Source organism: Pelobates fuscus, chromosome 1, assembly GCF_036172605.1.
Source record: "Pelobates fuscus isolate aPelFus1 chromosome 1, aPelFus1.pri, whole genome shotgun sequence".
In the NCBI taxonomy this organism is placed as follows: domain Eukaryota; kingdom Metazoa; phylum Chordata; class Amphibia; order Anura; family Pelobatidae; genus Pelobates; species Pelobates fuscus.
This window is the reverse complement of record NC_086317.1, coordinates 210,708,296-210,733,098: the sequence shown is the minus strand read 5'-3', so window position 1 is coordinate 210,733,098 and position 24,803 is coordinate 210,708,296. Positions and strand designations below refer to the sequence as shown.

The window sequence follows — 24,803 nt, the reverse complement described above, 5'->3', positions numbered from 1 at the left end:
GGTTATATTACCCCAATAAGAAGAGCTTAATAGGGCAAAACTAACCTGACTGGGGATCCCCTGCCCTGAGCTGGCCTCAGAAGTACTGTGATGGTATGGTCAGTCTCAGCCAGTGGGGGAGGAAGGTCACTGTAATCAAAAGCAGGTGCTAAAATGGAAAAAAAAATCTGTGAGTGAGTATTTGACCTCTCATCTATTTGCTAGCAATTGGACTTTGAAATGAGGTCCATGAAATGTCCAACAATAATTCAGTTGTGGTGGTCAGTCTAAGATTTTACATTGAGTTAAATAAGGTCACTTATGTCACAGCATCATTACAGACAGGCATATTTATGCATTGGATAGTATGTATCAACAGCAGGGACATGCTGCTATAAAAGTCTCATAAGTGCACAAGGGAGGAATAAAAAAGGTATACATTCATCATGGCCTTTCTTGACCTCAGCCACACTCAAGCCAGCATTTGCAGTAATTGAGAAGTAGACATGTAATACAAACTTCATTCACCAAAATAGTATATAAGACAGTATAATCAAAAACCACATGTTAACGGGAGGTCATGTAAAAAAAAAAAAAAAAAAAGACCTGATGGACTATAGAAAATGCTGAATGTTTCTTTTTCTCAATAGCCACCCAAAAGGTCATATAGAATGTGTTTCATCACTAGAATGTCTCTGCTCAAATTATCTGCACTGTAAACCTTGCAGGCTTTCATAATTTGTCCTGGAAATGATTTCTGATTTCCTTTTGAAAATCTCTTACAGAATGCTTGCCATCATTAGTTTCTGAAAGATTACTTTTTTTTTACATTTTGCATTTTTATTTATTTTTTGTTATCCCCTTCATTATGCAATTTGTTTATACACCGAAGATATGTTCCCATTACTCAGGATTGTGTACACACGACAACCACTGGCATTTGAAATAGATCAGGTGCATGAACGCTGTCTGCCCCAGTGGTAGACAGAGTCGGTGCTACTATTAGAGTGCCAGCTTTGTGGGTTGCGTTGCATCTGTTCAGGCTGGTGATGGAATCAAACAATCTCTTCACTAGCTGTCTGCTGTCTTGCAAGTGTAAGTGAGCATCAAGTCTACACCTCCGCTGAGTGCTGATCACTTCTGATGCTCCCTCATTGTCACAGGCCGAAGAGATTCACATACATTCACTCCATGACATACACAGTTACCCTCATCCACACAGTCAATTCCACACACACGTATCTCACATACACACAGTCACTCCCACAAACAATCACACTCACACAAACACCCTCACCCTTTACAGTCACTCCCATGAACACACAGTCAGCCCTAAACATGCAGTTAAACCAAACACTGCTTTGTCATAAACACAATGTACACATAAAGACCAAAAGAAGACGAACACACATATCCCCCAGACACAAAGATACACATTTACAGAAACACAGAAACAGATTTATGTTCCAGACACACTCACAGATATATATATATACAAATATATATGCTCAAAAAGACTAACACAATAACTACCAGACACACTCACTCTCAGGCACATACAGAGAAACACAATGCCAGACCAGCACACATAGATACCAATACACAATGTCAGGAACACTCAGTCAGAAATATATACAACCTTTGTGTGTCTGTATCTAACAGTTTGTGCGGGTATGTGTGTGCATGTATCAGTTTGTGTGTATGTGTGTGTTTATCAGAATTTGCATATTTGTGTGTGGGTGTATGTATAAGTGCCCAAAGAGGCAACATGGCTGCATGAAACATGATATATACCATCTAATGGCAATGCTGCTCAATAGGAGGGGCAGGGAAGAAGAGGGCTATGTTATGTCATCAGTAATGACATGCAGAACCTCAAAAATAAGTATATTAGTATGATGCCCCTTTTGTGATGTACTATGTGTGCATAGGGCTTATAGTGTGGTGTGTTTTTGCATACATATATTGTGTGTGTGTGTGTCTAGTGGTTGTATGTATATGTGTCTAGGGCAGGAGTCAGCAACCATAGTTGGCACCAAGACATTATCCTGCTGAAAGGGGCCAATGCCATTATAGAACACCATTGAATGAAAGGGTATGTAGTCTATAACAACCTCTAGGTAGGTAGTACACGCCAAAGTAACATTAACATGAATGCCAGGACCCAAGATTTCCCAGCAGAATTTTGCCCAGAGCATAACACTGCCTCCTCCGGCCTGCCTTCTTCGCATAGTGCATCCTGCTGCCAGCTCCTCCCCAGGTACAATACACACACACGTGCCCATCCACCTAATCTAAAAGAAAACATGATTCATCAGACCCGGCAACCTCCTTCCATTGCTCCATGGTCCCATGAAAGGTGCTTCCAGCTGTGGAAAGAGATCATCATGGGCACTCTGGCCAGTATGCAGCCCCATACGTAGCAAACTAAGATGCACTGTGTTTTCTGACACCTTTCTATTATGGCCAGCTGCAGTAGCTCTTCTGTGTGATCGGACTGACAGATTAGCCTTCGCTCCCCATGTGCATCAATGTGCCTTGGGCGCCCATGACCCTGACACTAATTCACTGATTGTTCTTCCTTGCACCACTTTTGTTAGGTACTAACCACTGCATACCGGGAACACCCAACAACTTGCTGTTTTGGAGATGCTCTGGCTCCTCTAGCTCATCTAGCTATCATGATTTGGCCCTTGTCAATGTCACTTGCCCATTTTTCCTGCTTCCAACAAATGAAATTCAAGAATTGACTGTTCACAAGCTGCCTGCTATATCCCACCACTTGACAGGTCCAATTGTAACCATATAATCAATGTTTTTCACTTCACCTGTCAGTGGTTTTAATGTTGTGGCTGATCAGTATATATAGGATTATAGAATATGTGTAGGGAGATGTCAATGTTACATATCCAGAAATGCTAAAGGTGTTTATTTACAACACTGGTTTTGTTATCCATAAATTCATTATTTGGTCAATTATTTTTTGTAATTTTTCTTTACGTTTTCCTATATAGCCAAAAAAAAAATTTTTTTCATTAAACAATGTGCTATTTCTGCCTCCTGACTCAAAAACTACAGTTAAACATTACTTTCCAGGACATTAAAGATACGTTAAATATCTAGCTTAATTCCACAGCTCACGACCACATTCTAATTCAGCTCCTAAACTATTTTCTATGTGTGCAAAGACCACAGTATAACTATCAAAGATTATTGTGTATTGCTAATGCTGGTGATAAAAGAACATATGTAGTATTCATATAAATTATGTAGTATTTCCTAATAGAAAGAAATAACAGGCAGGACACTGGTCTGCTAAAATACAAATAATGTCATAATAGTATAATAATACACACCTACAAAAATATAATTTGCTCTTTACTGGACAACTGCTGGTTCCTTGTTCCCTCACCCCAGTAAACGCTATTAAAGTGTTTAGTAGACTAATGAGTGCTGAGGAGGTAAGTGAGAAAAAAAAACATATTCATCTCCACTGCACCAGTTTCAGAGTGACTTTGCCACCCCATGATGCCTTTGGTGGAGTTATGCATTTATGTGCTTAATTGCAGATACTTCGGTAACAAAAATTGCTTTAACATGTCAAGGGGCACAATCACAAAAATAATGATAGCGAATAACATGGCAGCCATTACATGGGAGTCATTTAGGCCAATGATTGCAGAACAGCCCACAACAAAGGTCATTTTAAGACAAGGCGAACCCAATGCGCAAACATTGCTCTGTCAGAATTCCCCAATGGTGTAAGATAGCCTTCTATACACAGCTAAACAAATACAAGAGTATTTCCACTAACAACAAGTCAAACATCTCCCAGATCTTAATGCCTCTGACCTTTTGAATTATAAACACCACAGAAAATGTATAGCCCCAAAAACAAAAGAAAACAAGTAAGTGAGTTCAAAAAACTGGATTTATTCTTCTGGAAGATCTATGCAATCTCCCACTACTAAGAGCCCAGAACTAGGAAGTCACCATTCCAAGTAGAAGTGATTGTGTTTTTTTCAGGCAAACAGAGCTATTCAGTAGAGTGTGAATTTCTGGGAATTATATACAAATTTAAAAAGTAAAAGTTTAGACTGAAATAGCTGAAATACCATATCATTCTCCAGTTACCTGTGTTTTTGTTATCTTCACACAATACATCAGGGAAAGATTACATTGACACACATCTAATAATACACTAATATTAAAACCACAATAAGTAGATGGCTTACAAACCAGGTTATTCATTAAAGTTTGAATTGTCAGGAAGTGAATTTAAAGTGAATTTGTATTTGTTGTGGCCACAAATTTGAAATTCACGGGGGTGAAGCTTGACCACCAAGCCGACAAGAAGTGTGCTGAGCTGGCTCCTGCTTTTTTTAATTAAAACTCAACGAAAACCCCAGGAACATAAGCCTGAAAACACTCCACCGTGCCTTATTAGTATGGAGGGAGAGCAGACAACTAAGGGGACACCTTGACAGACACAATACCGGGAACACAAAATCTGGAGAGCGGACTTATCACTCTCCTCACCCCCTCTCCTCCCCGGACCGGTGGGGGTTATCCCGGTGCCGCTGGGGCGCAAACCCACTCACATCTGCTAAAGTTGGCAGTTTGTGCGGAGCTGACCCTTCGCTAACAGTGATCTAAGATGGCCGCCAATAAAAAGCCTATTGCCCGTGCAAAGCTTTAAAGCAGCACCGACACTTGAGAAACGGAGGCTGGCACTCAGGCGCCGAAGATTCTGCTCTGCTGTGGATCACCGCCTACCTGGGCCACGGTCCAGACAGGGACAGAGCACTATGTCTCACACCCTCGGAAGACCACCATGCATCGTGTCCGACAGCAACCTGGAAGAAGGCCTCGAGACCAGATCCTGATCGCCACCTAAGAAGGGACTCGTGCAACTAGAGTTCTGGACTGTATGGGGGCCTGGGGCTGGTTGGGTGCAGATAAGTGGGACATGAGTCATTCCTTTTATCATGGTAGCATTCACTATATGAGAGGAGTAGGCTGAGCCCTTTAATTTTATCTTATCTGTAGCCGCAGCTCTTTATCTTCCTGCAGGCAGTAATCCGTGTTGCTTTTTCTGTTTGACCTTGTATACCAATCCCCCAAGCAATTGGCAGCCAGTGTAACTACTCAGTTATTAGCTATTCACCATAATTAGTAGTTATTTTCTGTTTGAATGTTTTATTTCTCTAACTACTTGGATATTTCCGCTTAACATTATCATTACATTACAAAATTGTGCTACATCATCAGGAAGCCACTTAATGCAATATTACTCACAGTAAAATATCTCGAAATCTGTTTATCTATGTCAAATATTTTTGCTATCGTACATGCTGTTGTGGCTTCACAAGACTCTCTGTATTCTCATGCAACAATTTGAAATTCACTTTGAATTCACTTCCTGACAATTCAAACTTTAATGAATAACCTGGTTTGTGGACCATCTCCTTATTGTGGTTTTAATATTAGTGTACTATTAGATGTGTGTCAATGTAATCTTTCCTTGATGTACTGTGAGAAGATTCATGTTTCTACTAATTACTACTGCTAGTCTTATTTTCAGCAGTTTTAATGTTATCTTTCCTACGATAATCCTATTTTTGTGTTGTTTCTATACAAGCACTATTTACATAAACCATTGACTATTTAGCAAATCAAGTCACAAGAAATGTTGAAGGGGAACTTACAGCATTAAATAAAGCACTGAAAATCACAGATTTCTGTTTTTCATATATTTATATTAAAGATTTAGCAAATTACATTATAACCAAGTTAAGACAAGGCAACACCAGGGCAAATATTTCAAATAATGATGATAAATATTACCAATGTTTCATTTCTAATCTTCTCTGCATGCTCTCTCTATGCTAACTGCCGGTTGCAAAGGACAGAGCTTATAAGAAAGATTGACAGAGAGCTAAGATGGGGATGAGCCAGTATCAGGGTAAAAAAGTTCAGATTTCTACATTTAATTTTTTTTTCCCACTTCAAAAATGTGGATTTGTTAAATGTAGGTATAAGTAAACATTATGTTAAAAGTTCATCTTTAAGACATTTACCACGTGATATAAACATATTGCTCGAAATAACAAAATTTAACAAATAAAGTCAGCATTTTCTTATGTGGAAAAGCGTGTGTACATAGCTTTGAGTATTTAAGTCAGGCAATGAATCACAAGTGATGTAGTTTCACTGCAACATGGTCTATGGGTCACACATACAATCAGAGGGATCAACTAGATGTTTTTTTAAAAAAATAGACACTTGTAGAATACTTTCTACATTAATACACTTTGTGGTTGCTATTCTCTTTACAAGTTGTTTTTGTTTATAATACTTTATCTATTTCAACAGTATCAGAAAATATTTACATATATGTCTGAATACTGGGACCCAAGCCACCAAATTCCAAGGAGAAGCACTACCCAAAATTCCAAGAAGAAACTGTTTATTTTTAATGATAGTGATCCGATTCATTTCATAGGATTAGTAAGCAATGAGACTGCATAACACACGCAGACAAAACACATTCAGCTACACAATTACACTTATCTACCCTACTTAAACAGCCTTTAACTATGAGTATTGTTAAACATTTTGTCCCTTCAAGGACAAACACCGCTAAACAGCTAACAAAAACACCCAGAAACGGTCACCCAAACCCAAAGTGCCTCAGGGTATGAATTTCCATTACTTTGAAAAGATGTCTCCATAGGTGCTAATTAGACTAATAAAGCTGCACTTATGCATTTTCTAATAGCTGAAAAGAAAACAAATAGAAGAAAACTTAGTGTCATTTATCACCCATCTTTGAATAAATACACTCCAGGGAGTTAAGTAGGCCCAAAACAACAACCTTTTACGCCTGCCCAACCCCCAAACTCATATACCTAAGCAAAAGCTTTAATTCTTCACTAAAAAATGTGTGCAAGAACACAATCTGCTAGCCTTTCTGTTTAAAATGTAAAGACTGCACAGAAAAGCAGAAATCTTTTGTTTATTAGGAATAGTGCCTGACATGCATGTGTGTACAATTTCCTATAAGCTTTAGGGCAATGCGCAGTTACAGTTACAGCAGTATGTCCTGAGGCAAAATTGACTATTTTCAGCATTGATAGTAATGAGAAAATGCAATCATTTGTATGTGTATAAATTAAATTCAAACCCCAATGAGATGCAGGTCCCTTTTTTTTTTTGCAATGCCTATAACATAACTGTGGTGAGGGTAGTAGTGGTATATGGTTGTAGATGTTTCGATTTTGCTTGTATTCTAAGAGTATTTTTAAGTGTAGTAAACAGAATGATATTATTCAAATGTTCAGGAAAAAAAATAAAAACTAATTTCAGCACAGGAGCCAGTGTAATCTATAATTCTAAATAGTAGTTGTGCTCATTTAACCACAGCAGGGTTAGTAAGGATTCATTGGTAGGTTCATCTCTATTATTGTAGGGATAATGGCAAACGATTTGCAATGGCTGCCCAATCACTTATTCACTTAACTACATTCCTGTTGGCCAAAAATGGTGTATATAAATGGACTACTAGCACGATCTCGCCATATTAATTCAGTAGTATATTTGGTTGGGCATTTAAATATATTTTTAAGCAGAATTTACAGTGTTATTATTTCAATGGCTATTGGAAATATCTTTTTAACTTGGAATAAAAGCTTAATTTTAAATGTAAGTTTTGGAATGTCGGTATTGAGAATTTATGTGTGCTTTTCTGTGAGACATCTGCCATGGTAGAAAACAGAGTTGCAGACTATGTGCATGGGGAAGAGTATAAGTCCAGATAATATGATGGATAGGTGAGCACCTTTTTGTGTTATTGGTTATTAGTAAAGAGATACAAGTTGTAGAATTATCCATAGTTTCTTGATATTGCCATATATTCAAAAAGAGGACTAGTCTACAGACAGGTAGACATGATTCCCCCTGCCAAGAAACCCAAACCCAGTGGGATTAATTCAATTCCCATCGTTATGCTAGCTCAACCAATTAATTGGCAAGTTCTACCAATGGCACTACTCTTTATTTTTACTTTTAGTTTTTTTGTTTATATTTTCTGGACGTTTCGATGGTATGAGAAATTTTCCATGAAAACACTCTGTTTCACATACAAATGTTTGTAATATGGGGCATACTTCATACATATAAAGTCTGCTCGGTTGTAGAGTAGTTAGTGTAAAATTGAGGGGGAAATATAAAATAGGTTTATATCAATTGTATTTCTTCTAATAAAATTGTGCCCTAATAGATTGTTCAGAAACCACTTCGATTTTTACATGCTTCCTTTCCATGTAATAGTATGGGTGGGGTCAATCCTGTACCTCTTCATCTCTTTGGCTTAGCAAAATGTTATTTGTGAAGCACTAGCATGAGATAAAAGTTTCAAAGTTCTGTTTACCAAAGATATATATTGTATACTAATATATATATATGCATTTCAGAAATCTGCAATAAAACATAAAAAGATACTCTTTTGTGTAGGCAATGATGTAAGAACCTGCTTCACATCTTCATATGTGAGACACTTGACTCCACTTCCTGCACATTTCATATATTTTATTTCACAAAAGGTACATATGGAAGTAACATTTCCACCCACACCAGTCCGTTTTGGCTTGCCTTTGTGAAGGTGCAAAGAAACAGGTCGTCAAAGAATGTTTGAAGCAGGTTCTTCCATTATTTACTGTGGTAACCAGCATTGAGATTCACAAACTGCATATCACAAATTAACAAGCTTTGGTTTCAGAGCTAGGATTCAATGACACAAAGAAGGGGATTTTTGTGACTGATTTAGAAGGGCTAAGAACCATGTTTGGCCTTAGTTTGGACACCTCTGTTCTAGAAAGTTCATTGTTAAAAATTATTGTGGCAAACACCAAGCAAATACAGCATGCAGTAGTTACCTGAGATGTTTGTGGTAAGCTCAGTGAGAGCACTCTGCCCATAGCCCTTACTGTTTCGTGCCCTCACACTCAGTAAGTAAGTGGTTCCTGGGTGGAGATTTGTGAGGAGATGAGATGTTTCATTGGGTAGTTTGCAGATGGTACCACGTGGGCCAGGCACACTTACTCCAGGGTCTGAGGATTCAATAATCTGGTAACTAATCTATAAAGAAAGACAATAAAGAAAGCCTGCATAATTACTCCTTATAAACAACATAGAGACAGTGAACAGATATAGTTATGGGTCAGCTATCCGGCTACTATTAGGGAATAAATGTATAAGCAATAGGGCAACATAGTGTTGTGCTAAATACCCTGTTATTGTGCCATATAGAATACGTATAAAACATTTATAAGGAAAAAAATATACTCAATAAACTCTTACATATATGTGGTACTACTAGGAGTAAATGTGACCTGGAAGATTGATGTAAAAGTGGGAAAATGAAGAGAGAAAATAAGTTGTTTTCATCTTAACCCCTTAAGGACCAAACTTCTGGAATAAAAGGTAATCATGACATGTCATGTGTCCTTAAGGGGTTAAATTGCACTACTTTGCTTTTTACACCAATCACTACAAATGTGATCTCTACCATTCAATTTGAGTTTGTGTAGAGGCACAGTTTGAGAGGTTGCATATTTGTACATCTGAAGACACAGCAATCATGTAACAGCACTGTACATCACTTGCAGCTTATGTATTGTTTAGTATTGTGTATGTTTAGCAGCAGATGGGTAAGTTTAACCCCTTAAGGACCAAACTTTTGGAATAAAAGGGAATCATGACGTGTCACACACGTCATGTGTCCTTAAGGGGTTAAACCATGTTTCCATGCATTCAATAACATATAAGTTGAATGCATCATGAATGAAACTCTTTTTTTGTTCAGCCTATATATACTTTTACAAGTACAAAATGAACATTCACATACCTCATACTGTGTTAGGACCCCATTCGGCTCTGCAGGTTCGTCCCAAGCTAGTAAGACTGCATCATCCGTAGGTGTGAGGACCAGGGACTCAGAGGCAATTCCCCCAGGGACTGAAATCAATAGAAAGGAACATATGTCAGGTATAGGGGCTATAAATAAGTTCATCAGACTCATCTTGTTTCATAATTCAGAGACTTGTATACATGCATGAATGAGAAAGTGTGTCACAGAATCAGAGTTCTGTGATTGAACTAGAAGAGAAATAGACATGTGTACTCACCATCTTCTTGTGTATGGCAGATCACCTCCTTGCCCTCTTTCCTGCCCTCAGGATTGGTGACCACCAGGCGACACTGAATGGCACGGTGTGGGGGCAGCCCACGCAACGTATAATGGTTTACCCCTCCCTCTGCTGTCACACAATCCTGCAGTGTGCTTGAATCATAGTGGTAACACAATGTCACTGAGAAGGTGTGACAACGAGTGATATTGAAGCCCACTGGTTCCCAGTGAAGGGTCATCTGACGTGGTTGCTCTGCTGTGCACGACAGTCCCTTAGGTGCACGCATGGGTTCTGGAAGGACAGCAGACGAAAGAGGAGTCAGATATAAACCAATTAAAGCTACTGTGCTTGATTGGTTGAGCAATACATTCATAATTCACAAATCTCTAGTAATCAACTCTTAAAGAATTGTATAGTCAGTGTACTGGAGATTCTATGTAAATGCATGCAGTTAATCCACATTGCATTACGCTGTTTTCTATCCTTACCTCTTTATTTTCTTGCTCTGACTTTTTCAATGGGATTAAATACTCCCTAGCATTGTTAGTGACCTCCTACCTGCACACTTGGTTCTGCTGACCAGAGCCGGACCTGGCTTTCCTGTTCCCCCTGCCCCAGGGCGTGTGAGCAACACAGACACGTGATATTGTGAGTCAGGATCCAGATGCCACAGCTTGTACGTATGTGCAGTGACTGCATGCCGCTCGCGCCATGTACCCCCAGTCACACGGTACTCGATCTCCCTGCGTACGATTGGCCCATCCCCAGTAATGGAACGAGTGTTGAGCTGTACGATTAGATAGGTGGGTCCAGCCCGAAGAAGTTGAGGTGGAGCAATTGGGGTTGGGGGCTCTATGAGGTGAGGAGGAATATTCATTCAAAGTCATGCAACAAGGTACATTACAGCAAATGCATGCATGATGTTGTTAAAAACTAGTCACAGTGATTTAAGTTTGTGTGCAGTGACTGATAATGGGATGCAGTTCTCTGTGGGACAGGACAAGCAGACAGTGAAATAATTTAAAATACAGCAAGCTATGACATGTCTGTAAAGATGCTTTCTGGGTAATAATATACAGAACCAACCCAAATCACAATCAGGGTATATTAAAAGGATCCATATACTTTCTCACCTTTCACCACAAGCTCTGCAAAATTAGAAACACCTGCACCATGGATGGAGGAGCTTACACAACGGTATAAGTCTTGAACCTCCTGTGATGCCTCCAACAATTGGAAAGAGGCCATGAGCCGCCAGTGGCTTGTATGCTGGATTATTCCAGAGGAAGTGATGCCCCCGGTCTGCCTCTGAGAACCAGAAAGCACATAAAACAATCAGCAAACCTAACAAAGGTTAAGACTATTGTCATAGATACACTCTATATGTCCGCATTGTAAGCTGCTGCTAATATGTATCATCATCAGAACATGAACACAAATTCCTCCACAATTTATCCATCAATCTAGAATAGGTTATTCACTTAAGGTTGTGCAAACAAAATCTCTTCACACACACACATTTTCCTAGGAAGCAGTCGCAGAAGTATAACACTACCTCCTACTAGTATTTTCTTTTCTTGCACATAACAGATAAGATTACTGCTTTCAATGCAAGACGTGCAATTAAGTAATCATGCAGAGTCTGATGTCACTGATAAAATAATCCTGCAACAGTACTGGCCCTATATCCCACATTCACAGCTTTCTGTTTCACCCACAATTCATATGAGAGTGAGTTCAGAACTCCCATGATTGGGTTCTTTACCTGCAATACGAAGCTTTCCCCCTCATTTGCCCTTCCTGCAGCAGGACACTGGAAGGTGGCATTCTGCCCAGCATTCACTTCTACCTCCCCAAGGCGGGAAAAGTGGGGAGCCTGAGCTGTGATTAGGAAAAGGATAGAACGTTGGAATATAGTTAGTTTCTCATTCTTCTTTACTTTCAATCTTTTAAATAACAGTTAATTCTACAGCTCTTTTAAAAAAGGGGATTTAACAGCAGATCAGACAAACTGTAACAAATATTGACAGGAACAAGCAGTTAATGAGGACTCAGCTTTAACTAGCTTAGAGCAACATGTTTATGTATGTATGTATGCATGTATGTATGTGTGCAACAGAACCGCAGTACTGCCACTATGCAGAGGCATTCACCACAATTTCTCACTTAAAAGCTAAAATCACACTCTCTGGTTTTCCCCTTGTACTTCACCCTGCACAGCCCTGAAGATCACCCTCATTACAATCCACCAAGTGGCGAATCAATAACGTGAGTGCAGCAAGAGCATCCTTTCGACCAAAGGAGACAGAGGGAGAAAGCTATCCAGGGATCTACATTGCCCAAGCCATGGATAGCTTTCTGTTGATATCGTGTGTAAAAAAGTGTGCCTTGTTCTCAATAAACCAGTTCTTATTAACCCTTCACTAAGTAACTAGTGTTTGGTTGGGAATGCTTTAACAGCTATAATCACTCTAGGTATCCAGTGCTGAAAGAGAGGGAACCTTGAAGGAAATATTCAAGCTAAGTGCTGAGCTCCGTCACACTATGTACGTATGTATTAACGTTTGTGGGTATCCTTGGAGTAACACACCAAACAGCCAAATTAATGCAAGAGACTCCATCTGCCTTTGGCACAAATGAAACTCTGTAAATTTTCTTTTACAGTGTTTGTCATGTGTGATTATGGGAATTTACTTCAATTGTTGACAAGGAAGAAAACCCTGCAGGTTGAAAGGTTGGGAAGAAAGGGTGGGCTTAAGGAGCAAAACTATATATACATACGCACACACAAAAAAATAAAAACATTTGTGGGTGCTTGCATACATCTACTACCACTGATAAAGTCATTTTTGCGGGCAGTGTTTGCATAAAGGTCGTTTCATGGTTTAAGCAAAATTAGGAGATTGCTGTGCCCTGCATATGTCCATATGTAACTCCACTGTGCCCTGCATGTGTCCATGTATGTCCTGTATGTGCACAGAGGAGCTAAGGCAAAGTTTCATCCTGGTACACTCACAGCATGGGTAACTAAAAAGGAGAATGTCATCTAATCCGATGAATCCCTGTGGAGTTCCTGATACTTCGGCTTCAAACAACACCTGTAAATGGAGATTGGAAAAACTACACATTACAATGCTGTGTGCAATAAGTTCCAAATTAGTTACAGAAGACTGCTGATGTGCATAGCTGGAATGATGTGAAGTTGTACACTGTAAATGTGCAGAAAGACAAGAACAGTAGCACTCTGAAGCCAACACAGAGCAAATCACTGGATAAATCATCAACATTTTACTTAAAACGATTTTTGTGGTGGTAGGTAACTGAAATGATTACTGCTGTGCAGAAATTGGTAAGCAGAAAGATACACAAATAGGTAAAGGAGCCTTTAGTGTAGAAGGTATAGAGTATTAGGCTTAGTGACCTTAGAAAAACAAAACTCATACAGCGGGGCACATTTTCCACACAATGCAGAAAAGACCAATATATTTCTCCACAAGAGTTTCTTATTACGCAGTTTCTCTTCTGGATATTAATCACACTAGAGCACAGATTTAGTATAGTAGAAAAGCACATTACAGTATAGATCCAAAATTGCCAAGAGGTACAATATCACTCAGAAGTGAAATGGCTCAGTGATGAATTTGTTCATAGAGCAAGAGCGGTTCATTAGCAAATAAAGTATGTGGAGTCAATATGAAAAGCCTTAGATTTAGCGCCACAGAAGTATAAATAATGTGCGGGTCTGAAACAATAATATCTTAGTGCAATAGTAGCAGAGCAGCATTTGCAGTCTCTTACCTGGTACTCGCTTGGCCAGAAGGTGCTCACAGCCAGCTCTGCCTGGTGCCACTGCCTACCACGGGGTCCAGATACCTCCCACACCGCTGTGCCCAAAGGACCCCCATTTACACGTACGTAAGCTCGCAATGTGCCTGGACCTCTTGCATCTCTGCTGTGGAGGAGGTAACTGAATTGCAGGCAGTGAGTGTCATTCTCGCTTAATGATTGAAACAAGAGTTGAGCTCGTTTTCCTGAGATATGTTGGGATGAATTAACCACAAGATATGAACCTAGGTAGGTGGAAGACAAATGAGAGAATGGAGGACAGTGGGTGTGGCTGAGCAAGTAGGATATTATAAACAAAGATAATAAACTAAAAATATGTGAGACAAATATGCTCATTGTCAAGTGACAAATCATGTGAAAGTTTAAGTAATTTAAGAGCAGAAAGTTTAGTAACTGAAAAGACAAGAGTGGACAAAAATGAAAACAGTATGAGCATAAAGAAAGAGGAATATCTCTCTATCCCACCGCCATTTTTATGTAAACTTCTACCTGCCTTGTAACCCACCTTGAGGTAAGTCAGTGTCTCTGCGAGGATCCTGTACGAGGCTCCAGTCAAAATCATCATGTGTGCCCTGTGTCACCTCACAGGGACCAATGTCACTGTGCGCTTCAAAAGTACAACCAGCTGGTGAGGAAGAAAAACACACAATATAAATATAAATAAATAATCATGCAACACTTACAATCTGTCACTTCAGCATTCTACTTGTTCTGTCAACGATGAGCTTCTCTCTCCCTGTCAATCATATGTCTCACATTTCCAAGTAACTAAGTGCTAAAAGAATCTGTTGTTTTATGTATGCTGAAAACAAAGTTTGAGGACATAACATGTATTTACACATGGTATGTTCTCTCCCCCTAAATCAAGCAAAAGTAAAACAATTGCATACTCTCCATCATTTAAAATGGACAAAGAGAGTTGTGAGAGGTATGCAAGGGGCATAGTTTTTTTTTTTTTTTTATTGATGGCTGATTCATAATGCCACTCTGCCAACTTGCTCTACAAGTGTAAACATTGTTAAATACCTGAACAAGGACTGGAATCCTAGCCTAGATATTTTGACTGGAGAATAGAGCATTAACTTTATTAAAACATGATAAATAATTAGGCAGATATACAGAGAACCAATCAAACACACATTTTGTGTTTTAAGTGTTGAAGCTATGTGTGACCCCAATTCCCTTTACAATGGGCACACTAATAAGGCTCATGGGACAATTTATCATGAAGCAGGACAAAGTGGTAAAAGACTCCTGTTGAGCGTAATTTGCAATAATTCTCTGCAATTGCTCTGTAATGATACAGTGAATATTTCTCAGCAGGAATGTGTTGAGTATATGTACTGTACATGCACACAAATACCCTTAGGTGCCGATTGAACTATTAGCCAATGTTAATGCTTGTTTTAATAATTGAGGAGAAGGAAGAATTTATAGCAAGCACAATTGTGTTAATAAACATCTTTCAGACGTTATCTGCTTCCCCACACTCATCATTCGTATCTCTCCCATCCATGCACTGCTACATTCTGCTAGAAGACATTAATCAGAGCAGCAGTTTGTGATCTCTGTTCTACTGGTCGGTCCTGAAGATTGACATTGAAAACCCAACAAGCCAGAGGACCCCTCTAGGTACATGTTAGCATAATGTTGGAAATCACTGCAATCTTTGCTTCGGCATACACCCTGATCAGCTCTGTTAGTTGAGATTTATTTTATCCCATTTGTGAGGAAATATTCTAATAATTTCTTGTCTTTTCTTGACTTGCTAGCTTCAATATTAATGCTCATAAATAAGAATATGAAGGTTAACAGTTAATGTTCAATGTTTGCCACTTAGATATACAATGCTACCATTGCCAACTCTGTCCAGGCTATATCCCATCTTTAATTTGTTTTATCAATTTTACCAATTTACCCAGAGATACTTGTGTGCCCTGGAGGCCTTGTTGTTGTGTGACACTGCCGCGAGAATTGTGTTTGAGGACAAATGTTGTGTGTGCATATAACAGTATGTAACACAACTCACATACCAGAATTGGATTACAAAATCTGTCAGATCTGACAGGGAATATCACTCAATAGCTTGGTGCCACTCAGCCACACTAGAGTGGAAATCGGGAGGGAAAGGGGGCTGATCAAGAGCTCTTAAGCCCAGATTTAATTTTTTTTGTTCTTCTTAACTCAAGCCTAACTCTCCTTGCCCTAATTCTTGTAAATCCTAAACTCCTAACAAATTCTACTAACCCTAAATCTCCAAACCATAATTCTTCTAAACCACCTAATCCAAACTCTAATAATAATTTCCTTAACCTTCAAACGAGTTAACCTAATTCTCTTAACCTTAATCCTCAAATTCTAAAGTTTGAAAATATTCTGCTGTTCTTTTAAATCCCTGGGCCTATTTTTTTGTCAAAGCCTTGCTTTCACAACCACCAAAACCTGTGACTTGACTAAATAACGGAAACTCTTAATAATATACTACTATCAAGGACCAAATAAGAATGATGAAGAGAATCACTAACACCTCTGAAAGTCTAAATATGATTCACTTAATTATCCCATGTATTTCACAAAGACACCTGTGCAACGTTGCAACCTGTGTCAATTCGGCAGCAGAAAAAGAGTTAGCAGTAATTTAGTAAAGTCAAATTCCACTCACCCATAAAAATATTGTAAATGCACAATGGGGAAGATGTGACTTCCTACGTTGATGGGTGGGCTTTGGGTAGCAGGGAGATTCCAGTTTCTGTCTAACTTAAAAATGGTTTGACAGAAATGGTAGGGATTGCACCCACAAGAGTTCTAGCACCAAAATCTGTTGTGTTGATTTTGCTTACAGGATCCTATTGAGCATACATTTATGAAAAAATGATTTTGGGAAGTGTCTCTAAGTGGCACTGTCACCATCTGGGGACTTTACAAAATTTGCAAAAACCCTGGATGGTGACATCGCTGGTGGTCCGGTGTCCCTCATGGATGCGGCCATCTATATCCGGCGTGTCCTCTTTGGATTGATGTCACTGCTGTAATCTCGCTCAGCAACATTGAGACCTATGGAGGATCCCGATAGACAGAGGGATCCTCCATAGACACAGCAAATTCCCTGCAGCCATTGTGAGATTGGCACTTTGACTCTAACTTTATAAAATACTCATTTTATTTTTTGGGGGGGAGGAGGTGACAGTGCTGCTTTAATTGGTATATTCTCTGAAATACAGTGGAATATTAACCCAGCTCTGGCTATCACTCCTAATTTTTACCCTTATATAAAGAATCACACCACAGCATGTGAAAGCACTCCAAGTCCCACAGCAAAGTTTCCACGATGGACCGATACAAGGGAAAACCATGTGTCATAGAGGTGAAAATAACACCAGAGGGGGCTGGAGGACAGCAGAGTTTTTGAACAGTCCCATACAGGACAAGACTGAGAAAGGGAAAGGATGACCAAGAAGAGGAAGGATGGGAGTTTACAATTTCCTATAGTTGAAAATTCCTTATTTGTCTTTCAAGTGTCAGCTGGGTTTTATAAACAAATCAAACTGTGCTAACAGCCAAAAAAATAAATAAATAAAGATAGAAAAAAAAGCTATTGATTCTATGAAGGGCTGGCGACCAAATGGCAAAAGGTCACCCAATAATTATTCTTGCTTGTTTAAAGCAGCTAATCATTATTCATATATGGTACACCCGATCATACCACCAATATTTTACAACCCCATTAAAGAAAGGAATCAAAATGTAAATTGTAAATATGTGAATGCCATTAGTGCACTTTGGTTCTAAAAAGGCTGACTCCTTAACATAATCATGCTAAAATGCTTTTTATCTCCCTATATTTTAGAGAACCTATCGTCACATTTATTATAATCATATTACTGTTTAAATAGTACCTAACACAGCGCCTGTTAAATCTCTGTGTAATAATTGCATTAATAAACCACCAAAACTGCATAGCAGCACTCGTCAAACGGATTTCTGACACTTTTATGTCAGAATATTACATGCACAGCATAGCCAGAGGTTCTTTTTAAAAGCACTACTATACTTGAGGTTTGCATATTACAGATGTTCCATGACATACCTCCCTCCAGTCTCTCTTTTTAGGTGTCTGAGACTAGCATTTCATTATTCTATGTTGTGAAATAAGCAAATAAAAAGAGGAGTGGTGGAACTGGTAATAACCTTTAAATTACTGGGCCCACAGCTGCCTTCAAGATCATTCTCTTTTGCATTGCTTTTTTTATATATCCCAACAGAGGCGGCTCTAGACTTTATGAGGCCTTAGGCGAAACGCAAACATGAGGCCCCACTAACAAAAAAGTGTCACATATACACATTGATGCACTGTCTACCTGTGTATGTGCCTGAGAGTGTGTCTGACAGAGAGTATCCTTGTGTGTGCGAATGTATGTCTCTGTGAGCATGTTTGCGTTTTTGTCTGAGACCCTATGTGTATGGGGTAGCTGATGGTGAGAGGGAGCGGCGGGGGGTGTGATGGTGAGAGGGAGCGGGGGGTGATGGTAAAAGGGAGCGGGGGGTTGATGGTAATGTGAGAGGGAGCGGGGGGTGATGGTAATGTGAGAGGGAGCGGGGGGTGATGGTAATGTGAGAATGTGAGAGGGAGCGGGGGGTGATGGTAATGTGAGAGGGAGCGGGGGGTGATGGTAATGTGAGAGGGAGCGGGGGGTGATGGTAATGTGAGAATGTGAGAGGGAGCGGGGGGTGATGGTAATGTGAGAGGGAGCGGGGGGTGATGGTAATGTGAGAGGGAGCGGGGGGTGATGGTAATGTGAGAGGGAGCGGGGGGTGATAGTAATGTGAGAGTGAGAGGGGGTAATGTGAGAGTGAGAGGGGGTAATGTGAGAGTGAGAGGGGGTAATGTGAGAGTGAGAGGGGGGTAAAGTGAGAGGGGGTAATGTGAGAGTGGGCGGGTAATGTGAGATTGGGGGTGGTGGGGGTGAGGCTGAGGGTGGTGGGGGTGATGGTGGTGGGTGGTGAGGCTGAGGGTGGTGATGGTGGGTGATGGTGGTGGGGGTGAGGCTGAGGGTGGTGGGGGGTAATGGTGAGGGTGGGGAGGGAGATGGTGGTGGGGGTGAGGCTGAGGGTGGGGAGGGGTGATGGTGGTGGGGGTGAGGCTGAGGGTGGTGGGGTGATGGTGGTGGGGGGTGAAGCTGAGGGTGGTGGGGGGTGAAGGTGGTGGTGGGGGGTGAGGCTGAGGGTGGTGGGGGTGATGGTGAGGCTGAGGGTGGTGGGGTGATGGTGGTGGGGGGTGATGCTGAGTGTGGTGGGGGGGTGATGCTGAGGGTGGTGGGAGGTGAGGCTGAGGGTGAAGGGGTAATGGTGAGGGTGGTGGGGGTGAGGCTGAGGGTAGGGAGGGGTGATGGTGAGGGTGGTGGGGGTGATGGTGACGGTGGTGGTGGGTGTAGCTGAGGGTGGTGGGGGTGAGGTTGAGGGTGGTGGGGGGTGATGGTGGTGGGGGGTGAGGCTGAGGGTGATGGTGGGTGATGGTGGTGGGGGGTAAGGCTGAGGGTGGTGGGGGGTGATGGTGACGGCGGTGGGGGGGTGAAGCTGATGGTGGTGGTGGGTGTAGCTGAGGGTGGTGGGGGTGAGGCTGAGGGTGGTGGGGGTGATGCTGGGGAGGGGTGATGGTGAGGGTTGTGGGGGGTGATGGTGGTCGGGGGTGAGGCTGAGGGTGGTGGGGGTGAGGCTGAGGGTGGTGGGGGGTGATGGTGGTCGGGGGTGAGGCTGAGGGTGGTGGGGGTGAGGCTGAGGGTGGTGGGGGGTGATGGTGGTCGGGGGTGAGGCTGAGGGTGGTGGGGGGTGAGGCTGAGGGTGGTGGGGTGATGGTGGTGGGGGGTGAAGCTGAGGGTGGTGGGGGGTGAAGGTGGTGGTGGGGGGTGAGGCTGAGGGTGGTGGGGGTGATGGTGAGGCTGAGGGTGGTGGGGTGATGGTGGTGGGGGGTGATGCTGAGTGTGGTGGGGGGGTGATGCTGAGGGTGGTGGGAGGTGAGGCTGAGGGTGAAGGGGTAATGGTGAGGGTGGTGGGGGTGAGGCTGAGGGTAGGGAGGGGTGATGGTGAGGGTGGTGGGGGTGATGGTGACGGTGGTGGTGGGTGTAGCTGAGGGTGGTGGGGGTGAGGTTGAGGGTGGTGGGGGGTGATGGTGGTGGGGGGTGAGGCTGAGGGTGATGGTGGGTGATGGTGGTGGGGGGTAAGGCTGAGGGTGGTGGGGGGTGATGGTGACGGCGGTGGGGGGGTGAAGCTGATGGTGGTGGTGGGTGTAGCTGAGGGTGGTGGGGGTGAGGCTGAGGGTGGTGGGGGTGATGCTGGGGAGGGGTGATGGTGAGGGTTGTGGGGGGTGATGGTGGTGAGTGGTGAGGCTGAGGGTGGTGATGGTGGGTGATGGTGGTGGTTGGTGAGGCTGAGGGTGGTAATGGTGAGGGTGGGGAGGGGTGATGGTGGTGGGGGTGAGGCTGAGGAGGGGTGATGGTGGTGGGGGTGAGGCTGAGGGTGGGGAGGGGTGATGGTGGTGGGGGTGAGGCTGAGGGTGGTGGGGGGTGATGGTGGTCGGGGGTGAGGCTGAGGGTGGTGGGGGGTGAGGCTAAGGGTGGCGGGGGGTGATGGTGGTCGGGGGTGAGGCTGAGGGTGGTGGGGGGTGAGGCTGAGGGTGGTGGGGGGTGATGGTGGTCGGGGGTGAGGCTGAGGGTGGTGGGGGGTGAAGCTGGGGGTGAGCCTGAGTGTGGTGAGGGGTGATGGGGAGGGAGAGCCTACCTTTCCCTGGTGGTCCGGTGGGCACTGCTCCCGGTCTGCAGCTCCGCAGAGCGTGTAATCTCGCGAGATTTCAGAGCGTTGCCGTGGTAACCCGCGGCAACGCTCTGATTGGCCAATTCTCGTGAGTCACATGGTCTGCAGCTCTGCACACTGCGGAGCTGCAGACCAGTGTCTGCGGTGGCTGGCCGGGCAGCCAGGAGGGGCCTCGCACCCGGCGGCATACCGGGCAAGCCGCCGGGCCCCCTCCTGGTGTCAGGTTCTCGGTCACTGACCGAGGACCTGACACACTCTGCCAACAGGCGGTTTAGGCGGCCGCGAGGCCCCAGCCAGCGCGAGGCCTTAGGCGGCCGCCTAAACCACCTAATTAGAGAGCCGCCTCTGTATCCCAATACTGTAAAATTGTAAAATTGTCTCCCCAATATCCTCACCCAATTTGTTTCAGATGATGGGAAAACATTTAGTATTTAGTATTCATCCGGAGAAGTGACCTCCTCTGTGCTCTCTCTAAGATAAATATTTAAAGAATAACATCTTATAAAAATTGCTTTCATATGCATGAAATAGTAAAGGGACACTTAAGGCACCCAGACCACTTCAGCTAATTGAGGTGGTCTGGGTGCTGTGTCCCTGTTGCACTTAGTGCTGCAATGTAAAACATTGCAGTTCCATAGAAACTTCAATGTTTACATGGCAGCTAGAAGTCTGCCTTCAGTGGCTATAGTTGTATTCCTGACACTACAGTATCCCTTTAAAGATCTATAAAACGAATTCGGCCAGTTAACATTACAAAGGTTATAAAGGTAACTTGACGCCTCTTATTTCCGTTGAATTGTTTGTCTCTTTTGGTCTAATCACGTGGTCTAAATCTCTTTCAGCACTTTGAAAAAAGCTTTAGTAGGAAACTCCTAGTAACCAGATACTTTACTATGCAAGAGCAAGAAAATACGGGTTTAATATCCAGCATGTTAAAAGATTCCTTAGGACTATCAAGGGTTAATCAAACTGGTAGATCCTTTAGACTTATCAGAGCTGAAAAGACAGACAGCCTTTTACAGAGAATACTTTGGAAAAACCTAGCAATTTGAGACCCCTATTGTCAGTTCTTTCAAGCCATTCTACATTTTCAAAATAGAAATCATAGGAATGTTCATTCGAGCAGTACAGGGTGACTTTGATTCACCATGTAATATTAAGGACAAAAGGGGGATATAACCTTACATCCACAGAACACAAATATGTTGCTGAACTGCAAAACTGGCCAGACATAATATTAGAAATGGCAGACAAGTGGAGAGATATTATTTATTTAAATAAATATTATTTATTGAATAATAAATCAGAGAGTAGATTTTTTTTCCCCCTTCAGTAGTATTAAAACCCTATTTTTATTTATCTACATTCAAATTATTATTATTCATAAAGCGCCAACAGATTCCGTAGCGCTGTACAAGAGGTGGTCTAACAGACCCGTAATTGATGAGGTGGACGCACAGGAACAGAGGGTGTTGAGGGCCCCTCACAAACGAGCTTACATTCTAAAGTGTCTGATTAATCCACTGGAATGCCCTTTTATTTCTAGTACAAATGCTCCCACTGTTATTACATAAACATAATTTTATATGTGGAAACATACATTTCACCTTAGAAACCATTGTGTGCCTATGCAATATTTTTTTGGAATGGGCAGAGGATTACTGTTAGCTTACTTTAAATTTGTACCCTTGAACCAAACATATCATTATCTAGCACTGACGGCAATACAACACTTTTTAGATCAACGTAAACACATTTGAGATGAGATGATTTATTGCACTTAGTTTTTTTTTTTTTTTTTTTTTTTTTTATCCAACAATTTTAGATAGGATTCGATGAAATTGTGATTGGTTCTTTTTTTTCTGTACCCCAATCCCTTTCATATAACCCAATAAAATTGGAATTAAACAAAAAAAAGATATTGTGTTTGGTGATCCATTTTGCATCCAGGTATGTGACTTAATTTATTGGTCCTTTTGAGTTAATCCATTCAAACACCAGCAGCTGGGTTGCATTTGTGGTCCTTCATTGACATCCTTGTAGTATGGAGAGATCCTTCATTATAGATCTTAGGCTTTAAAAGGTTTCTGGATTACAACACTCATGAATTTTCTTTTTTATACTACAGCAATTTCAACAATTTCAAAATGCTTGCCCTTCAATTGCTCCTCTATTGAATATTTTGACCGTGATAGAAAGATTTCAATGGTAACATTTAAATATTCATGCTAAGCAGTATAACAACTTAGATTCACTGTATCCTTGAAAATTGTGTCTTGTAAGTGCAACAATTTGCAAAAATTGATGCAGTTCTTAGAATGACCATTCTATGCCTGACGTCAAAACATGACATTTACTTGCTCCTTTGCCATTCAAATCCAAACTACAATTCATGCACAGTTTTATCTCACTGTACGCATGTAGTTGGCAATTTGGGATTGTGAATGAATTGAGCCATATTAAGATGCTAACATCTTGTTCTGCAGATGTGATAGGTGAAACTATGCTTGGGGCTGAGCTTCATATCCAAATAGACCTTGGTTCCCAAAGCCTAAGCCTGGTCTAAGTGGGTGCTGTCTGCTGGTGCAGGCACTTCACAAACTTTAAACGCTGCCAAAGGCCCACGGCAACCAACCAGGGTCCTGATGAGATACTGACCTGGATACCCTATCGGCTATCACTTGAGGAGGGAATTTTTAAAAGGAACATACCCCCCATTTCCATCAGGGGAGGCACCTATAATACGCTTTATTATCTTGGAATATGTGAGTGCATTCTGATCACTGGCAACTTTCACTATATTTTATTAGCAATATTTGCACTGTTTTGTCCTCTATTATAGGTACACTAGCAATATCCCAAAATATCCCATCAACTATATATTCCTGCAATTCGGTTATCACCTGGGAGATAACCCTGGGAGGCCGTGTACCTATCAGTTAAGTTAAAGTTTTTGTGTTTTATCACTTTTCCACGGGTGACCGTGTTGTTTGTTATTTCCTGATGAGACCTGCCTGGGTGGGATGGAGGGGGTGTCTGGGCTCATCCTGGCATCATCAATACTGCAGGCCCTTTTAGAGCCTGATCAGGCCTCTGTTTAGCAATAATACCTGTCAGGTGGCCCTTAGTGCATGGGCCGTCTGATGGGCCCCAAGTTACCACCGCACCTGTTGCACTAACTTCAGCAAACACGAAGTACTTGTGTGCCTACAAATCCTAGTACTACCTCACTCAATGCCAACTATATGCATACATTCCCTAATATTACCTCAGTAAGGTTAACGGTATAAGTGCCAGGAATACAAATATGGAACTTTATAAATATTTATAATAATAATAATAATATTGAGTGCCATTGCTACATAAAGAAACTTTCATTTTGTTAGACCCATATTTGAAAATGTAATTACCAATTCATCCCAGGGTCATCGTTTACAAATGAAGAAATTGAAAGTATATTTTTCTCCAAGTAAATTTAGAAAATACAGAGATAGTAAAAATTCTAAAAGCCACAGTCACTGTCTAACACAAAAACATCTATACAAAAATGTTCTGATTTCTCATCCATAATCACTGTTTTTAGGTATGATATTGATTTATCTCACAGACGGCTGTTCAAGATTTATGGTGTATCTTTAAAGCTGCCTGTGTTGTCTACAGAATAGATTCGGTGAACAGAGATACCTAATTTTGAGAAATTTATCGCCTCAAGATACCCTAAAGACTATCATGCTGGAAATCCCAGAGGTCTGAAAGAGTTGGTTATTGAGCATGTGGCCCTTGGAGGCTCTGTTACAGAAATAAAGAAAATCTTGGTCAGCAAGGAATACAAATGAATTTCTTTATTGGACATTCGGAGCCCCGAGGTGCTAAATGAACGGTTATATAAGACAGTTATTATGCTGTAATCATGTATTGATTTGTAGTCATGGTTTCTCTGTTTTTGGCTTTTGGAAATGTAAAATGTGTAATGTCATAGAT

General features: G+C 41.6%; 1 protein-coding gene across 4 annotated transcripts in view; it reads right to left on the bottom strand.

Annotated features, from left to right (window-relative positions):
- The window catches only part of PTPRU (protein tyrosine phosphatase receptor type U), a 69,215-nt gene that overhangs the window by 27,906 nt on the left and 16,506 nt on the right, over window positions 1-24,803 (bottom strand). For all 4 annotated transcript variants that reach the window (XM_063454404.1, XM_063454423.1, XM_063454414.1 and 1 more), the window contains exons 2-11: window positions 14,521-14,640; window positions 13,968-14,239; window positions 13,186-13,267; window positions 11,935-12,050; window positions 11,303-11,477; window positions 10,728-11,021; window positions 10,167-10,460; window positions 9,887-9,996; window positions 8,916-9,117; window positions 46-148 (exon numbers count right to left, since the gene is read on the bottom strand). In XM_063454404.1, coding sequence (XP_063310474.1) covers window positions 46-148; window positions 8,916-9,117; window positions 9,887-9,996; window positions 10,167-10,460; window positions 10,728-11,021; window positions 11,303-11,477; window positions 11,935-12,050; window positions 13,186-13,267; window positions 13,968-14,239; window positions 14,521-14,640 — 1,768 coding nt within the window. The remainder of the gene's footprint in view (window positions 1-45; window positions 149-8,915; window positions 9,118-9,886; window positions 9,997-10,166; window positions 10,461-10,727; window positions 11,022-11,302; window positions 11,478-11,934; window positions 12,051-13,185; window positions 13,268-13,967; window positions 14,240-14,520; window positions 14,641-24,803) is intronic.